This window comes from Parasteatoda tepidariorum, chromosome 6, assembly GCF_982258835.1.
Source record: "Parasteatoda tepidariorum strain Cologne lab strain chromosome 6, Ptep-v5.0, whole genome shotgun sequence".
Lineage (NCBI taxonomy): Eukaryota > Metazoa > Arthropoda > Arachnida > Araneae > Theridiidae > Parasteatoda > Parasteatoda tepidariorum.
This window is the reverse complement of record NC_141760.1, coordinates 31,812,409-31,829,499: the sequence shown is the minus strand read 5'-3', so window position 1 is coordinate 31,829,499 and position 17,091 is coordinate 31,812,409. Positions and strand designations below refer to the sequence as shown.

Sequence of the window (17,091 nt, the reverse complement as noted above, 5' to 3'; positions counted from 1 at the left end):
ATATATATATATATATATATATATATATATGTAACATAAGAAGCTTCAATTAATCTTTTTATGTTAGTTTCTTTGCTATAAAACTTCATCCTAATTATTCTAATCGAAATACTTTCTCACACTTTTAAAAGCCACATCCTGTTCTTAAATCTATTTTTGGCTCAAGTATGCATTTAATTAAGAGCAGGACATTTTTCCCTTTGCTCTGTGTGGGAAACGTTCGATCTATTTCATAAACCAATAGCAACTACTAAGAGTTCCCTCTTTCCCTAAATTAAGACATTTTACGGATTTTACTTTGCAAGATTTTCCCTAACATATAACCAAGGAGCGCAACTTTTCATGTGCACTATCACTCACTCTCATGACTGCTCTTGTCTAATAATTAATAAATAAATTTTGTACCCTCCTTCCCGACTTAAGACCTGTTTTAATCCTTCCACTCGGCAACGACGTTATATATATATATATATATATATATATATATATATATATATATATATATATATATATATATATATATATATATATATATATATATATATATATATATATATATATATATATATATATATATATATATATATATATATATATATATATACACACACACACTCACACGCCTTGGAGACCATTTCACAATTTCATTTTTTTTTTGGAATCAATTGGTAATGTTACGTGAAATGATACAATATGTTCGTATATTTTCCTTTTAGAAGCATTTAAATGCATTAGACAAGATAACTACAAAAGAAGGCATCAGATTTGCTTCAAAATTTTAACTTAGCATCAAATTAATTTAGGTTTTAACGTAATAAATTGTATGAAATTAATATTTGTTTCAAGTAGGCATTTTTTAATTTCGTTATTGTTTCGTTTCGTTCAATCTCATTTGAATATTAAAGAGTGAGAAAGAGCGTTTCAATTGGAATAATAAATTAAGAAAAAGATTTACAGAAAAGGAACATCATTTAAAAAGATTAGTTGAAGATTTCTTTAAAAAAAATTTATTAATAATAATTAATTCTAGAATAGACAAAATTATAACACTAAATTATTATGAAATTTCATTTTTATCATATTTCAAATTTATTCTACCCTTAGCTATTTAACTTCTTATTAACTTACCTTATTAACTAATTAACTTCAAAAAACTAAGAGAGCTTTTTATCCTCTTTTTGGTTTAGCTTTTCCATTACATCATATTCTCTTGCGTCTTCAGCTAATTGACCAGTGACCACTCTGTAGAGTGTTTGAAGAATAAGCTGAAAAAGATGAGAAAAATATATAGTATAATAGCAAGCTTAAATGAAACAATATCTAAAAAATAATAAAAAATACTTAAACATCGTTTATAAAAAAATAATGTCCAAGAGTTTCTTTAATTGCTGTTTTTACATATAATCATCTAACTTTTGGCTCAGATGAGACACGGGTATTTGCTTTTAAATATTTTTTCGAACTCTCTAATTACAAATAGAAATTTATTTTGGCAATTTTTAATAATAAAAAGTCTAATAACTATCAAAAAATCTTAGATTAACGGAATTATATTTGCATACTAAAATATAAAATACAAAAAAGTAGTTTGACTTTTTTTCCAGTCATATTCAAAAATATATAAATATTTGATTTCGTAAATTAAAGAAATTTCAAGAGGAATTAATGTTTTTTTTTTAGTTACAAATAACTGAAAATAAGTGCAAATTTGAAAAATTACGTTAAGAAGTAAGCCGCCAGCCTATATTTGCAAAGTGACATATTTGTCCATATCTGCTCCAATCTATCCTTATTTCATAACCATAAATTATTAAAATTCTAACTACTGTATTTTTCACTTTTTTGATCAAAACGGAAGCTAAATAATAAAAAAAGTACGAAAAATCGTTTAATGAAAATTCTTTGTCAAAAGATTAACAAAGACACTTAAGAATTACGTCAGCTAATAAATTGAACCGTAATAAGTATAAGCTTGCGGTATAAAATGAAGAGAAATTAAAAGAGGAGAATCTATAAGGCTAGGTGCTTATTAATTACGGTTCTATGACTGTAATTAATGACCATTTATAGAAACCGTATCAAAACTAAAGTCAAAAGAGTATCGATATTAGGTGTTGCAAATTAAAAATTTAACTGAGGAAAAAATAAAAACAGACTTGAAATTTGGCGAAGTATTAGTGTGGCAAACAGAATCAAAAGCAACTGCCCAAATTGAGTACTAAATTAATCGAAACTTCCGATGAAACTCATGATGATACAAGCTAGATTCAATCTTACTAAGAATAAAATATGTTTCAGTTCAGGTTAAATCATACTATTGTGCAATAATTTTCAAGGAGAGTTATTTAACAGGATAATATAGTTCGGTATTAAGTTTACTTAAACGATAATATGGGCTAAAGCAGACCAATCTTTCTAATAGCATAACTCTTCAAAAGTGGAAGTTAACACTGTACAACGAATTGGACGAGTTTTCCATCCTTTAGATGAAACTGAGTAAATCTGTGTAAACCAAAGATGCCTGATTTATATATCAAAATCAAAATGTTCCTCCACGTACGGGTTTTGTACGAGAGAAGTCGCCAAGCTTTAAGTGAATTGGATACTTGCAACTCGAGAAGAAGTGAAGTACTTATGACAAAATATTTGATTTTACTTAGATTTCATTGGATACCTGAAAGCGACGTTACGTATGTATGTCGAACCTTATTGGTTTCTGAATCGACAAATGCCACGATTTACCTACGATGACGTCACTTGCAGATATCCAGTCATCGGGTTTCTCACCTCCCAATACATCTAAAATAATAAACGTTTTACACTCTGAATCTCCCCCTTAATATAGGGTATATGGAGACAGATATCAATACAGAACAGTAGAATAGTAATGGTTACATGTAAGTACAAGTGTAAAGATCATACAGCAAATTAAAATTTCAAGAGGCATCACAAAGAGGCAGTAAAACTAATTAAATACAATATGACAACATGTAAACAATTAAAAGTTAATAATGCAAAATTAGCATCAAAAGCAATAGTAAAAACTAAAATAACAAAGGTAATTAAAAGGCAAATCTAGATCGTAGATAAAAGCTTCAAAAAGTCTAACAAGGGAAACTAGGGAAGTGTGACTCGCCTATTTTGAAATAAACTAGTGGGATGTATGCCTTATGAGGAATAATTTTAGGGGGCAGCATTCGTTTCGGCCCATAGAACATCCTGTGAGAGATAAAAAATAATTCCATATATAGAAAAATCGGTATTTTATTACTTCCATGCAGACTACTAGTTATTGTAATTATCTCATACTCCAATTAATTTGTAATTAATTGGTTAATTAATTAATTAGAAAATTAATAAATTAACTAGCAAATTAATTAATTATTAATTAATTAATTGATTTGCAATTACGTTCTCCAATTAATTTGGAAGATGTTTTGGAAAAAAAAAATTAAAAAATTTGATGTCAAATTTTTTTTTAAAATTAACCTTACAGGTTTTTCTGAAAAACTACAGCTATATAAAATTTTCGAAATAATTTTGACAATAAATATGCATTATATAGTAAGTGGAAGTACCATAAAATTAATTGGAGTATGAGATAATTACATTAACTAATAGTCTGCATTGAAGTAATAAAAGAACGATTTTTCTATATATGGAATTATTTTTGATCTCTCACAGGACCCTCTATGGGCCGAAACGAATGTTGCCCCCTAAAATAATTCCTCATAAGGCATACATCCCACTAGTTTATTTCAAAATTGGCGAGTCACACTTCCCTAGTTTCCCTTGTAAGAGTTGAGAGTTCAAGGTAAAAATTGAGGGTTAAAATGGAAAAAATTTAAGTAACATTGATGATTAAAAGTCTATCAGTAATCACTAGAGCCGAATCGTCTGGTCTCATGAAATCTAAGGTGATAAATTCGATGATAATTCACTTAAAGGCTAAAGAACAAAACCATTGATGTTGGTCATCTTTATTACACGGAGTGTCTGAAACTTAATATAATGTTTCAGAACATGTCCAACATTCTGCATAGCTCAAGCAGCAGATTTTCTGAAAAATTTCAGTTGGTATGTTCCATTGCCTGTAAGGAATTGGTTGAGGTAAAAATTGGCCTTCAGGAGCTTAAGATTAGGACCCTTGAAAAATATCTGCGGTTGTATATCGTTCTATTGACCCTCCATTTCACCTTCCAAATATTCATAGTGACTTAATTTGAGTTTTGCTGAAAGGAATGATAAAGTCTACAAGGTCGATCCACGTCCCATGTTTGGGTGCAAAATTCGCTTCTTCGTAGTCTTCATGTTCAATATGTGCTTTGATCCAGATTGGTATGTTTCCTTTAGCACTCTAATGTTTTATGTTTTCAATTAGTGGGTCTTTACCCAGATAACACAAATTGACACAGTGACGTCATAGTAAAGTAAAATACGGTCATAGCAGTCACAGATGTTACTGTTTTGAATTATCTCAAGGAGTAACTCATAATGAGACTTCGATGTTACTCTGTCTTTAGATATCACGTTAAAGTTTCTAAAATCACTTAGGAATTATGTTTCCACTTTGATGCCTTGAAAGTCACATGGACTTATCTTACTATTTCATGACTTATCTTACTAAAGTTCCAGGAGTATTTTTTGCGACTTATCTCATATCGTTTTCATATTTATTTTTTATTGAATTTGTTTCATTTTAAAGTGACGTGTTTATGCGACGCGTCTCACTAAAGTTATGATACCATTCTATACAGAACAGTCATTTACATTATTTACAAGTCTTATAAGCACTTACTTTTATGAGACTAATCTCTTACAATTAAATATGTGAATCCCAATAGAGTCGCAAATGGTCACAATGGTTATATTCAAAATTGTTATCTGTTCAAATATTTTCGAAAACATTCACATTTGAAAAATAATTTGTTTCCGTGAATGAACGTGTTGGTTTAAAAAAATTGCTTCAGTCCAATATCACTTAATTCCCAGAAGCTTACTGTGTCAAAAAAAAAAAAAAAAATATGTTAAACCCCCCTTGTCCAAACATCGAACAATATTTTAATAAATTTAATTTACATTATTTATTTGAAGAAAGTATTTGTTTTTAAAATAGATGCTACTTTTTAAAATATTTCATCTGTTTTTAAAATAGATATACTATATTCTTACACTTTCTTTACTATTAATGTTAAAAATTTTAAATTTTGCATAATTTTTATCAGTCCTGATATGATTTATTTTATTTTTGTTGACCCGTATGCCTGTTTAGGCAGAGGGATGCGATTGTTCTTGTTTTCCAGTGGCGCCATCTTTGGCCAAGAATTCGTCTTCTGCCACATCCATACGTCACACCCGCTATACATCCATTCATTCATCCACAGATCGTAATTAATTTTGGCCTGAATCAGAGAACGATCGATCTCCAATCCAGTACCCCCAGAGGTACTAATTTGTTTTGGGAGCATAGAGAACTTTGCGACTCGGCAGATTTAGCGTGCATCAGTCACCATTTACTACACGAGGAGTCTTCGGACGGTGGGGTTCGATCCCACGATTTCTCGAACATAGGCCCAGCACCCTACCGACCAGGCTATCCTGGCCTATTTATTTTATTAAAAAGGGAGAAAAATAAAAAAAATTTATGTGAAAACTTCCATAAACTAAGCAATTTTGTAATCGTTTTATAATATTTCAAATTTAAATAAAATGTTTTATTTTTTTTTGCATACAATTGGACTAATATTGATTATGTTTGTATTAAAAAAAATATTTTTCTAGAAAAATGTAGATACATTTTCAATAGAATATTATGATGCATTTTGTATTAAAGTATATATTGTATTCAGATACTGTTTGATTTCTAATGATTCGGGTTTCAAATGCACAAATGTTTGCGTAAAATTACAAATATAATTTTACAATTTACAAAAATGTGTTTTCACATTTTATCTTTTGTTAACTATTAGTGGTTATAGAAAATAAATTTACTGGTTACATAATATATAAAACACTTGCTATAATCGCATCTCTTCCGTTACCATGAGATTAGAAAAATCAATAAATTTATTTTAAATCTTTGCGTGAACATTTACGACCAAGTGCATCTGCACTGACACAATAAATAATTGTATTGAAACAATATCATTTAAAAGCAAAATAAGATCGTGTAAAACACAACTAAGACTACAGATAAGAGAGAAATTAAGCTGCTAAGTGCTTATCACTGGAAAGATATATTTTAAGATAATCTGAGTATACGATGACACACACTGACGTTTTGTGGTTGACGTTGGTGTTTTGTAAATTGGTAATTGTTTCGGCACAATCAGTTTCTTTTGTATTAATATACATCTATATGTATTGCATATCTTTTTTTTACGTTTAGCAAATATCTAAACATAATGGTTTATACTAGTTTCTATTTTTTAGCTAAAAATTCATACGGTATGGTTCCTTACTTAACACAGAAGATCAAACTGTTTTGGTTGTTCTCATCATAAAATTAATTAAAGTAATAAAGGTATTTTTTACCATGTAAAACATTTCTTTATGCCTTATCTATGTGTATAAAAAGGAATATCTGTATGTGTGTCTTTTATAGACTCCTAAACCATCTAACTGAAAGAAATGAAATTTGGCAATGCAGATAGTTTAAAGCATGAGAAAGGTCACCGTCGGTATTAAAACATTCTATGACAAGCGGTTAGAGCGGGATGAACAAGAAATAAATTGGAATTTTCTGATTGGTTAAGCGTAGCCATTGTTTTAAATTTATATGTAGACGATTCAATAAATCACTTATTTTAAAGATAACATCAGTGATATTCGTAGCTTATAGCTTTATTTGAGAAAGAGTGTTGTAGCACGCATTGACAACGTCAACAAATTTATATTTTTAAAGTTATCTGATACCCGTTTTTTTAATATTTATTCTTTTAAAACCTTGTTTCAAAAAAATTTATTTAAAATTAATAGTAATTGAAATGGAAAAAAAAATTAGTTAGGTATTCAAAGGCAAAATTAATTCGAAAGTGGTATTAATTCACAGAGGAGAAACGTAAAAACTCGTCATTGACGCCTTTTATGCTTAGTTAATTTAAGTAATGTATGCATATTTAATTTTATTTTATGACCGTCGCTAAGCAGCCGATCCAAATTTTGAGTTTACGACTACTTAGGCTAAACTCCGTAGTCCTGTAATTTTGTTTCTAGAAGACAAAGGAATTACTGGATTAAGTATTGAGTGAGATTTGACGTCGTGGAGGGCTTTTTGATTGAAATATCCCGTAAATTCGTTACATGGCGAGGAAAAACACGAAAACCTCCCACGGTTAGTCTACCGGTAAAGGGACTAAACCATGATCCGTCTACCACTGAGGAAATTTTTACGCCAGACAACATCGCGGACATCTCTTGAAAATATGTAAAATTGAAATCAAAGTACTTCCTTGTCAAGAAACTGCTAGACAATGAAAAAATTTGGTTAATATATAGTTTAAAACTAATTAAGGTGTAAGGAATGGAGGAGGGATTAGGGTATTATTTGAGTAATTAGAATATTAAAATATATTGGTGGTGTGCATTCGTCTAGGTTATCATTAAAGTTTATATGTCAAACAAGATGATTTTGTAAGATAAACACACTCGTTAGCAAGGGCGGCTAGTTTATTATTGTTTACTTACAATATTCACTTATCTTTCTTAGCGATATTCTATTGTGATTTAAATAATATCGCGTTTTACATTTTGACTATTATTCGAAATTAAAAGCTTAAAAAACTGGTTTATTTATAAGATAAATCCTTAGATATTACCTTAATATGCATATTTAAAATGATACCTAATGTAAGCAAATTTAAATGTCCAATCAACAGATGCTACTAAAATGAAGAACATGAAATTGTAAAATAATATTACTAATTAAAGTTATGCACAGCTACTAAATAATCACTGATAAAAAAAAATGTTTTTTTTTTTGTTACTAAAAAAATTAAGCAGAAATTCAAAGAAATAGAACGGTAGATTAAGTTGCAATGGTAACCGAATAAAATAATTAGGTTTACATTTTATCCCATTAGAATCAGGGAACTGAATATGTGAAACTGAATCTTAGATTCTACGTACAATAAAACATCTTAAGATACTTCAATTGAATACTTTATAATTTTGATGTGACAATCGGCTTAACCCTAAGAACAAAATTGATTAGGTTGCAATGCAATCATAAGGGTTGGTGAACGAAACATTTTATGCGATTTGACGACTTTAGGCTTTTTCCTATGAGATTCCATGAAACATCGATAGGATGCGAGTAATCCACAAATTTTGCATGCCATTAAGCCCAATATTGCTGCAGTTATACACAAATGTAATCTAGAAACCATCAAAAACGTACGAAAAAATTAGATTTACATTGCACTGAATTAACTTGACAGTACCTATTATGGGCAACTTTCAAGTTAACCAGAACAACCATTTGAATGAAGTTGTGTTCCATCAATACTTAAACTATTGATTTAAGATTATTTTAAAATATTTTTTTGAAATAATCCACCTTATCATTTGAAAATTAACTCAGAATTAGAAAGACATATTAAAACATCACAGCAGCCATCAACCAAACGAGTGTTTTCGAACTAAATTCAATAATTGTATGATCAATTTTTTTAATGGATGTTGATATTATTTGACACATTTACACATTCTTGTGAGGTTCCATTAAAACTCAATATAATACGAGTAATCCACAAACAATGCAAATTATAAAGTTCAATATTGTTGTAATTATTCTCAAAAGAAATCCAGAAACCATCAAAAATGTTTGGAAAAATTAGATTTTCATTGCACTAAATTAACTTGAAAGTACACATTATGGGTTACTTTCAAACTATCCGGAGCATCCAGTTGAATGAAATTGTGTTCCATCAATACTTAAAATATTGATTAGAGCTTATTATAATTTTAAAATAATTACCTAACTTAATTGCTTAAAAATAATTACCCACATTTTAATTTGACAGTACGTTCAGATTTATGAAGACACATTAAGATTTTTTTTATTCGAAGTAAAAGCTGTAAGTATTGATTTTCTTTATTACTGAGCATATAAAAAACATGTAGAATTTCGAACAAAATTTTTTAATAAAGTAATAAAACAAACTATGAAATATACTTAAATTCTACATTATTCAAATTGAAAACAGTTGATAAAAACATTTGTTTAAAAATCTCAACTTCCTCATATTTGAAATGCCTTGTTAAAAACAAAATTTAAAATAAAATACAAATCATAAATTTAAAAAAAAAAATTTTTTTTCTTCTCTTTTAAAAAAATCAATAAACATATGTATTAAAATTTCAACTTAAATGTTTAAGAAATAAAAATAAGCTAAATTAAAGTCATGTAAATTAACACTAGTACTAGGCAGGGCTAAAGAGAATAGAAGGGCTGGTTCACTCCTTTGAACTATCTCTCGCCGCGCCGATCCTCCGACGTCACTCTACTGACGTCACTTTGGCGCAAAGCTCGCACTTTTACTTCAAGAACGGAGCGTTTGGCCTTACTAGCTCTAACTTATATTGGATCATTTCTTTTTGCGAGATATTCTAAGACATTTGGTATTTTCTATAATGACTTTCCTCAGTTTTTGCAGTGAATTTACAAGAATTTAAAACTATTATCGAAATGCCAGTTTGCGCGATTGCAACTTGCAAAAATTCTGATACAAAAACAAAAGGAAAAAGTATAATTTTTCGCGTGTTCCCTAAAGTAAATGAACAACTATGCTAATAATGGATTCCGAAATGACACTGTTAATATAAAACAGCAATACGTTTATTCTGTCGTAAAGAACTTTTATAAAAATTCATTATCTAAATAGAAACCGCCTCGTTACTTCATAAAGAAAGGCAGATGAAAAGAATTAAAAAAATGGATAAAGTCAAAGAAAAAATTAAAATGCAAATAAAAAGCACAAATAAAATATATAGTATATAGTTGAAATTCTCCTAATTTCATAACATATTTTTTAATGTAGTTATTCTAAATATTTATGATTTTTTTAAAAAATTATATTTTCTTCAATTTAAATATCTATAAATTATATCATCGTAAATTTAAATGTTTATAAGCAATTGTAAAATTTCTAATGTCATTATGAACCTAAATTATTATTTTGTTTCAGTAATTAGCGTTTAAGGTTGATGTTTCCTAATGATTAAGTATGAACCAATTGCTATTAACCAATTGCTATTAACGACATATTTTAAAATCGGGGATTCTAAATTTAACTTATCGTAATAAAAGAATATGTAGATAAAAAAAGTGTCGATATATGCCTTCATTTTTCTTAATAGTTAAAGTTAAAACTGAACTTTTTAAAATAAAGTATTTATCGTGTCATTTTCACCAACTAGCAAAACATTTTAATAAGTTTAAAATGGTATTTTTTTTAATATAATAACCAAGAAAGTTTTTTTTTGAACTATGTTTATGAACGGAAATAATGTGTTAATTACGTAAAGTTTGAAGGCTAATAACCAGAAAAAGTCTAACTTATTTTTACAAAGAGAAGGATGCAAAGTTATCATATCTTTGCTTGCGATCTCCGAGATCTGTAGACACAGCGACGTCATGAGGAGTGAAATCGTAGCTTCAGCTGTAAGAGCGGAGTGAACTAGCCCTTCTATTCTCTTTAGCCCTGAGTACTAGGTATCTTTTTTGTGAGCTTTTATTTTGAACGCTCATGCTCATTTTGTTATAGTATCTTTATTAGCTAACTGTTACACAGTTTTTGTAATAGACAAATTCTCAATGAAAGATTTATTTTAAAAAGGAATTATCATAATAAATTAGACAGTTTGTTTCTAATAGATATAAGTAATTGAAATTCTACTTACATAAAACCAATAAACATTTAAAATTTGCAAAATCCACAATAAGCCATTCATAAGCAATGAACAAGGTAATACTGATTGCAATCCGTTAATATCGGATATCCCGGTATAAAGAACTCTGAGTGGATACCAATATAACCGAGAAATGTACCTGCAATATACAGATATGTTATGTTAATTTTAAGTATTTTTAAATCAATTAAAACATTGTTTCAATGTAAATAATCAAATTCTGTTTATAAATGGTCAACGTTAATGCCTGTTTTAAACTTTATACTTATCTTTTGCTCTTTACTAAATTTTTAAACAGTGCAGAAAAACACCGGTCTTCCCGAAAATGTCTAATGATTTGAATAACTACTTTAAAAAAAACATGAGTGTGATAGAAATGTATGGTTTCTTGCGTTCTGCTTGGGAAAGAAGAGAATGTATTCTCAACGATTCATGAAATTAATTATTATGACTAAAATATTTGCACAGGCATGTATAATATTTTTTTCAGACTGCTCTACGTTGTTGCAATAAATTTTCATTTTGAAAAATTACTTATAGATAGTTTATATCAGTTTGCAGCGTCATCTGTTGATGAACTTTGTTACTAAATTTGAAACCTGATGCGAATAAATCCCTACTTTTTCAAACAGAATGCAGTAAATCATACATTTCTATCTCCTTAAAAAAAATTTCAATTGCTTTTTTTACAAAACGACGATTATTTTCAGACAATCATTAAAAGAAATTGATTTTTGTTCTCTTATAAATTAAATTAGTATTTTTTCTTCTTTTTTCTATGAGGTAATTCACTTCAAGATGGCAGTTTTTAGATGTTTAAAAAAATAAAATTGAAAACAGTTAATTAAAATAAAAATTTCTACAACTTCCTCCTCTTTGGCACAATAACTAAAAGATAAAAATTAAAATGCGTAAGCATTATTAATTATTCGAGTTAATTCTTTTTGAACCTGAAAATAAACTAGGCTTTTAATTTAAATAAATTTGAAAAGAACAAAATTTAACAATTCTTGCATTTAACATTAAAGGTAAAGATATCACAGTGAATACATAATACATTACCATACTACAGTGAAACTCAGAAATGCGATATTGGCGAGCCATTCATGCATCTTGACAATTTTGTCACCTTGACTTTTGAAATATACATTCAATTTGGAAAATTCAAGAAAAATATCACAAATATCATGAAGAAAAAGAACAAAGCAACCAATGTTATGACACCTGAAAAAACGAGAAAAAAACTGATAAGTGATAATATTTTTTTGAAAGAAATATACTTTAAAAATATATACTTTAAATATATATACTTTAAAAAAAAGATAAAAATAACTCTTCAAAACAATTTTGACCTAAGAAATATTTTAGTTTAGTTTCTTTTAAAGTTAAAATCAATCAACAAATTTTCGACGATGCAAAAAAAAATATAGTTTAGTTCATGGCTTATATTCGAAACATGATGGATTATCAAAAACTATAATGGATTTCATGAAAATACACGAAGAAAATGTACGTACTTTAAAAAGGAAGAACTAAAAATTGATTTGTAATTAACGGGTATTAAATAATTAGAAAAAAACATTAATTGACAAAAATTATAAGGTTTGCGAGATTCAAATTATTTAAATAGAACATTTAAAAAAGGTAAATTTGATTGCAAAATATATTAATTACAAATATTATAAAACAGTATAAATACATAGTTGGGTTGATCGGAATGACCAAGTTGAATAGAAATATTATTTCGTGATCTTAAAAATTCTCGACTAAATAGGGATTTTTTTTTAATTGATTGAAAGTTGTATTAAAAACATACACTTAGCTTAAATATGATCAACAATTCAAATAAACAAAATTCATTAAAAATTTCGGTGCATCGCTCTGATTTATGTTAAGTTTACTGGTTATTCTATAACATTCTGGTTATTCTATAACAGGGGTTTCCAACTTACATGAGGCCGGGGGCCACAATTAAAAACACAAATCAAATGGCGGGCCGCAACTTTATCAAAATTTTATGTAGGACTCTTCTATGTTTGAAGAAACATTAAATATTAATGGCAGATTTTTACCAAGCTGAACAAAACAAAAGTATTGAATTGCAAATTAAAATAAGATGTAGATTTTTAAAAAAAATATTTAATTGTTATTAATAATATTTTTAAAAATATTAAATAAATTATAAAATTTCGGGCTACAATAATTTTAATGTGCACCTATGTATGTAATGTGCAACAGATATCTAATTGTTAAGATATAAAACTTTAGAAAGGTTGGTAATAAAATTTACATAGTAGCACACAAAATATTCAATGAGAAAATTGAGGTTTGTCTGCTGCAACTACCAGAGAATAGATATTTACATTTTAAATTAAAAATTTAAAAATTTGTGTAAATATTTTCGTCCAAAATGAGTGGTTTCAAAAAGTTAAATCGGAAAATTTCTTCGAGAAAATTTCTGATACGCACATGCTAAATTATATTCACAAAATACAAAAAAATAAAATAAAAACGAGCAACATACACGATTATTTTTGTATTTGAATAAATATTTTCTTTGATGCAAAACCTGAGAAATAAATTTTTTGCACCGTTGGTATGTTAAATTTCACAGAAACGAAGAAGTTATGTTTTTATTAACGAGAAAAGTGGAGTTTTTACCATATAGTTTTACGAAAATTAACCGCCAAAAAATGACAACTAATATAATTTTGTTCGCGGGCCACAAAAAAAAGGCTTCGCGGGCGGGATGCGGGCCCCGGGCCGCCAGTTGGAAACCCCTGTTCTATAAAGTATATTATTATTCAAATTGCATTTAAATTTACACGTAATTTTACTATACATCAGATTTTTTTAAACATTTTATGAATACAAAATGTCGTGAGCCACTAATTGATTTAAGGAAATAATTATCACGACAGAAATAAAGTGTAATGTTTGCCAATTTCGAGTGTTTTCTTCATTTTCGCTATGTTTTCAACTAAAGCTAAATAAATGTATAAATTGAATGGTAAATTATTTATATTGCAAACAGTCCTAGTTGATTATCATTATAGTATGGCGCGTTTCAAATCTTTGACATAAAAGTAAACCGAAAGTAGTAGCCCGTAAATCTTGTTTCAAATTTTAACTGCTAGTGCCACCTGTACTTAATTTTATACAGTTACCCATACGATATAGCACCAATAGACAGACCGATGACATTTTTCATAGTATTTTCTTGAATTTAATTATTATTCGGTTGCTAAAATTTCATTATAAAAATACGTTAATTCATTGTTTAACATGGCAATATAGTTGGATTCAAATTTTATTAAGTTAAATGACGGGGATCGCATCTTTATAAAAGACACGAAACAAATTTTTCTACGATTGGAAAATAAATAACTTTCTATTATCCTTGAAGTAGAATTTTGTTTTGCAAATAAATCAAAAGTTTTCTCCTTAGGTAAATTGTGTTATATTATTAAACATACAGGGTGTTTGGTGAAGACCACCCTTAATATGTATTTTTAGAATCCTTATGAAACATGCAAGCGAAAAAAGCATATATATTCGGGTTAAAAAATTACTGTTGAAACAAGAAAGAACGAAAACTGTAAATCTGATAAATCACAGCAGACACGGATAAAAAAAACTCTAGCAAAATTACTTTATTTTACGGTTTTTACATTTTTGGTAGAAAAAAACTAATAATGGTTAATAAAACCAAAATATACGCTATTTAAAACATTCATTTGCTAATTTTTCCGCACATATCGTAACGGCTTACCGGAAAATTTCGTTTTTGAAATTATAGATCTTATTATCATACATTTAGTAAAATATACAAAACTGAAAAGTAAATTTCACCGAATAAATGCTTTTTATGCCACGCTTTAAGTTATCATGATAAAAATTACCAATTTTTACCATATTTACCAAAATGTTCATTACATTTTCCAAAACCATATTTAATTATTAATTTTATCAAAATAATTACTAAAGCGCTTCGGTAAAACTATCAAGCTCTTTCATGTTCTCTTAAATCCAGAAACATGGTAAAATTTACCTTATTCTGGCAGTTTTGATCATACTGTTTTTTTTCAGTGTAGGAAGGAGTATATAATGAGCAACAAGACAGGATTGCTCGCGGGAGGAAACGGAAAGTAGTTGAAAGAAATATCTTCAAGTTTCAGCTTCCAATTAAACCTGTTTTGATGTTAATTAAATCCTGTTCTACGATTTGTCGGAATTCGATAGCTTTTTCCTTGCTGGTAACCCCCCTCCCTTCTTTTCTACTTGCTTGGATAAGCATTCAACGAATACATATTGTCTTCTTCACAACCCGGAACAACTACGAAATTTATGAAAACGAAAAGGCAGTTCTAAATTAAAAACTAAGAATTAAATGTTTTACTATGTGAATGTTTTTACTATGTTCCGTATATTAAAAAAAGCATGTTGGTTTTTAAATTGATTCGAAAATATTGATTTTGTCTTTGTAAAGTGAGTAACAGGAGAAATAAACGACCACCCAGAATAACTTTTGATCTAATGATCGGCTCTTTACGTTCTGGGGCTTAATCTTAATGGCTCAAGGGGATAATCTCAAATATGCTAATTAATAAAGTGCAGACGATATTTGAAGTTACGAAATCAGACACAAAAACATACTTTCTCAGAATAAACATATCTTTTTTTCGACTACTTCGAATTTCTGACCCCCAAAATATCGAGGGTAGCGGCAGTCTGGGAAATATGGTCCCAATAGTTCGGTCTGGATCGGGCTCCAAAGTTTGGGCAGTTTAATGTTAATATTACTTTTTGCGTAATTCGCCATGTCTCGAGAACTTTTTAAGCGTATTAAAATTTTTCATAAAGTTCGTTTATCCAAGGATAATTTCATGCAAAAAATAACTTTTAATAAATTTATATTATTTTTTATTATTTTATTTAATAATGGTCGAAAAAAATATTGAATTGCAAGGTATGCAATTTCTTGCATCATTTTAAAGAATATAATTTTACATGGTAAAATATGAATAGTTACTGAGAAATTGAATTTCAAAAAAAGTCATGTTTAAACTTCGATTTCACAAGGACAATTCGTCCGATTTTTCTCAAAATTTTTTGATTTATGCAAAAAACAAAATTAACATTAAGGGGTCCAAACTTTGGAGCGCGCACCTGACCAAACGGTTGAGACGATATTTCCCAGATTGCGGCTACCCCCTTGGACGTCAGAAATTCCAATCCGTCGAAAAAAAAAGTTATGTTTATTCAGAGAAAGAACGTTTTGTGTCTGACTTCGTAACTTAAAATATCGTCTGCACTTATTAATAAGCGTATTTGAGGTCACCCCCTCAAGCCATTAAGATTCAGTTCCAGAATGTGAACATCCGAATATTAGATCAAACGTTATTAAGGGTGGTCCGCTTTTTTTGGCTTACAGTACATTTTCTACTAAGTTATACTAGAAATACTTGCCTCAGTGCAAATGAAAATACTATAAGTATTAGAGTAGATGCATGATGGATTATCATTATAATGGAGTCTTTTCTCCACGTATCCATAAAAATTGTTGCATATATGGAATGTAGATAAAATCCACCCTGAGCCATGTAAAACAGGTACATTTTAGGAGGTAGAGATTCAGTTAAACTCCAACCTAAAAACAAGTCAACCAACTATAAATAAATCAGAAATTGAACAGAATTGAATTAAAATAAATATAACAAATTAATTTAGCATATAAAATGTATTCATTTCATTCGACATATCCGTAAGGGTTACTTGAAATATTTAATTTTAAATTAAATTATAATTAATTTAAATATTTATAAGTCTTAAAGAAACATCATTCTTTACTTACACATGTGAGTACCCGTCACCTCTTGGTGGTTGTCACAGGAACTGGTTTGCTTTATTTTATTTTTATAAAAGTTCGTTAATGTGCAAACTGATTTGATTTTTAAAATAGTCTATGCCGAAAGAAAAAAATTTTGATCCAGAGACAGATACCTACGCATAGTAGTTTCAGTCGACAAAAAGCTGGTTTAAAGTCCAAGTGTTTTCAAGAACTGCATATTTCGGTTGGCCATACACAGAAGAACTGCAAGTGATAAGTACAGAGACATGCGATGGGCAGATTCCCATACTTTAGCACAAGCATGCGCACATCACCTCTGCGCATCCTAA

The 17,091-nt window shown here is 28.6% G+C and overlaps 1 protein-coding gene across 1 annotated transcript in view; it reads right to left on the bottom strand.

Annotated features, from left to right (window-relative positions):
- Window positions 1-17,091, bottom strand: part of LOC107453123 (ceramide synthase 1) — a 34,920-nt gene that overhangs the window by 3,252 nt on the left and 14,577 nt on the right. Inside the window, exons 3-6 of the mRNA XM_071178850.2 lie at window positions 16,381-16,561; window positions 11,974-12,135; window positions 10,903-11,050; window positions 1,129-1,265 (exon numbers count right to left, since the gene is read on the bottom strand). Coding sequence (XP_071034951.2) covers window positions 1,155-1,265; window positions 10,903-11,050; window positions 11,974-12,135; window positions 16,381-16,561 — 602 coding nt within the window. The 3' untranslated portion in view covers window positions 1,129-1,154. The remainder of the gene's footprint in view (window positions 1-1,128; window positions 1,266-10,902; window positions 11,051-11,973; window positions 12,136-16,380; window positions 16,562-17,091) is intronic.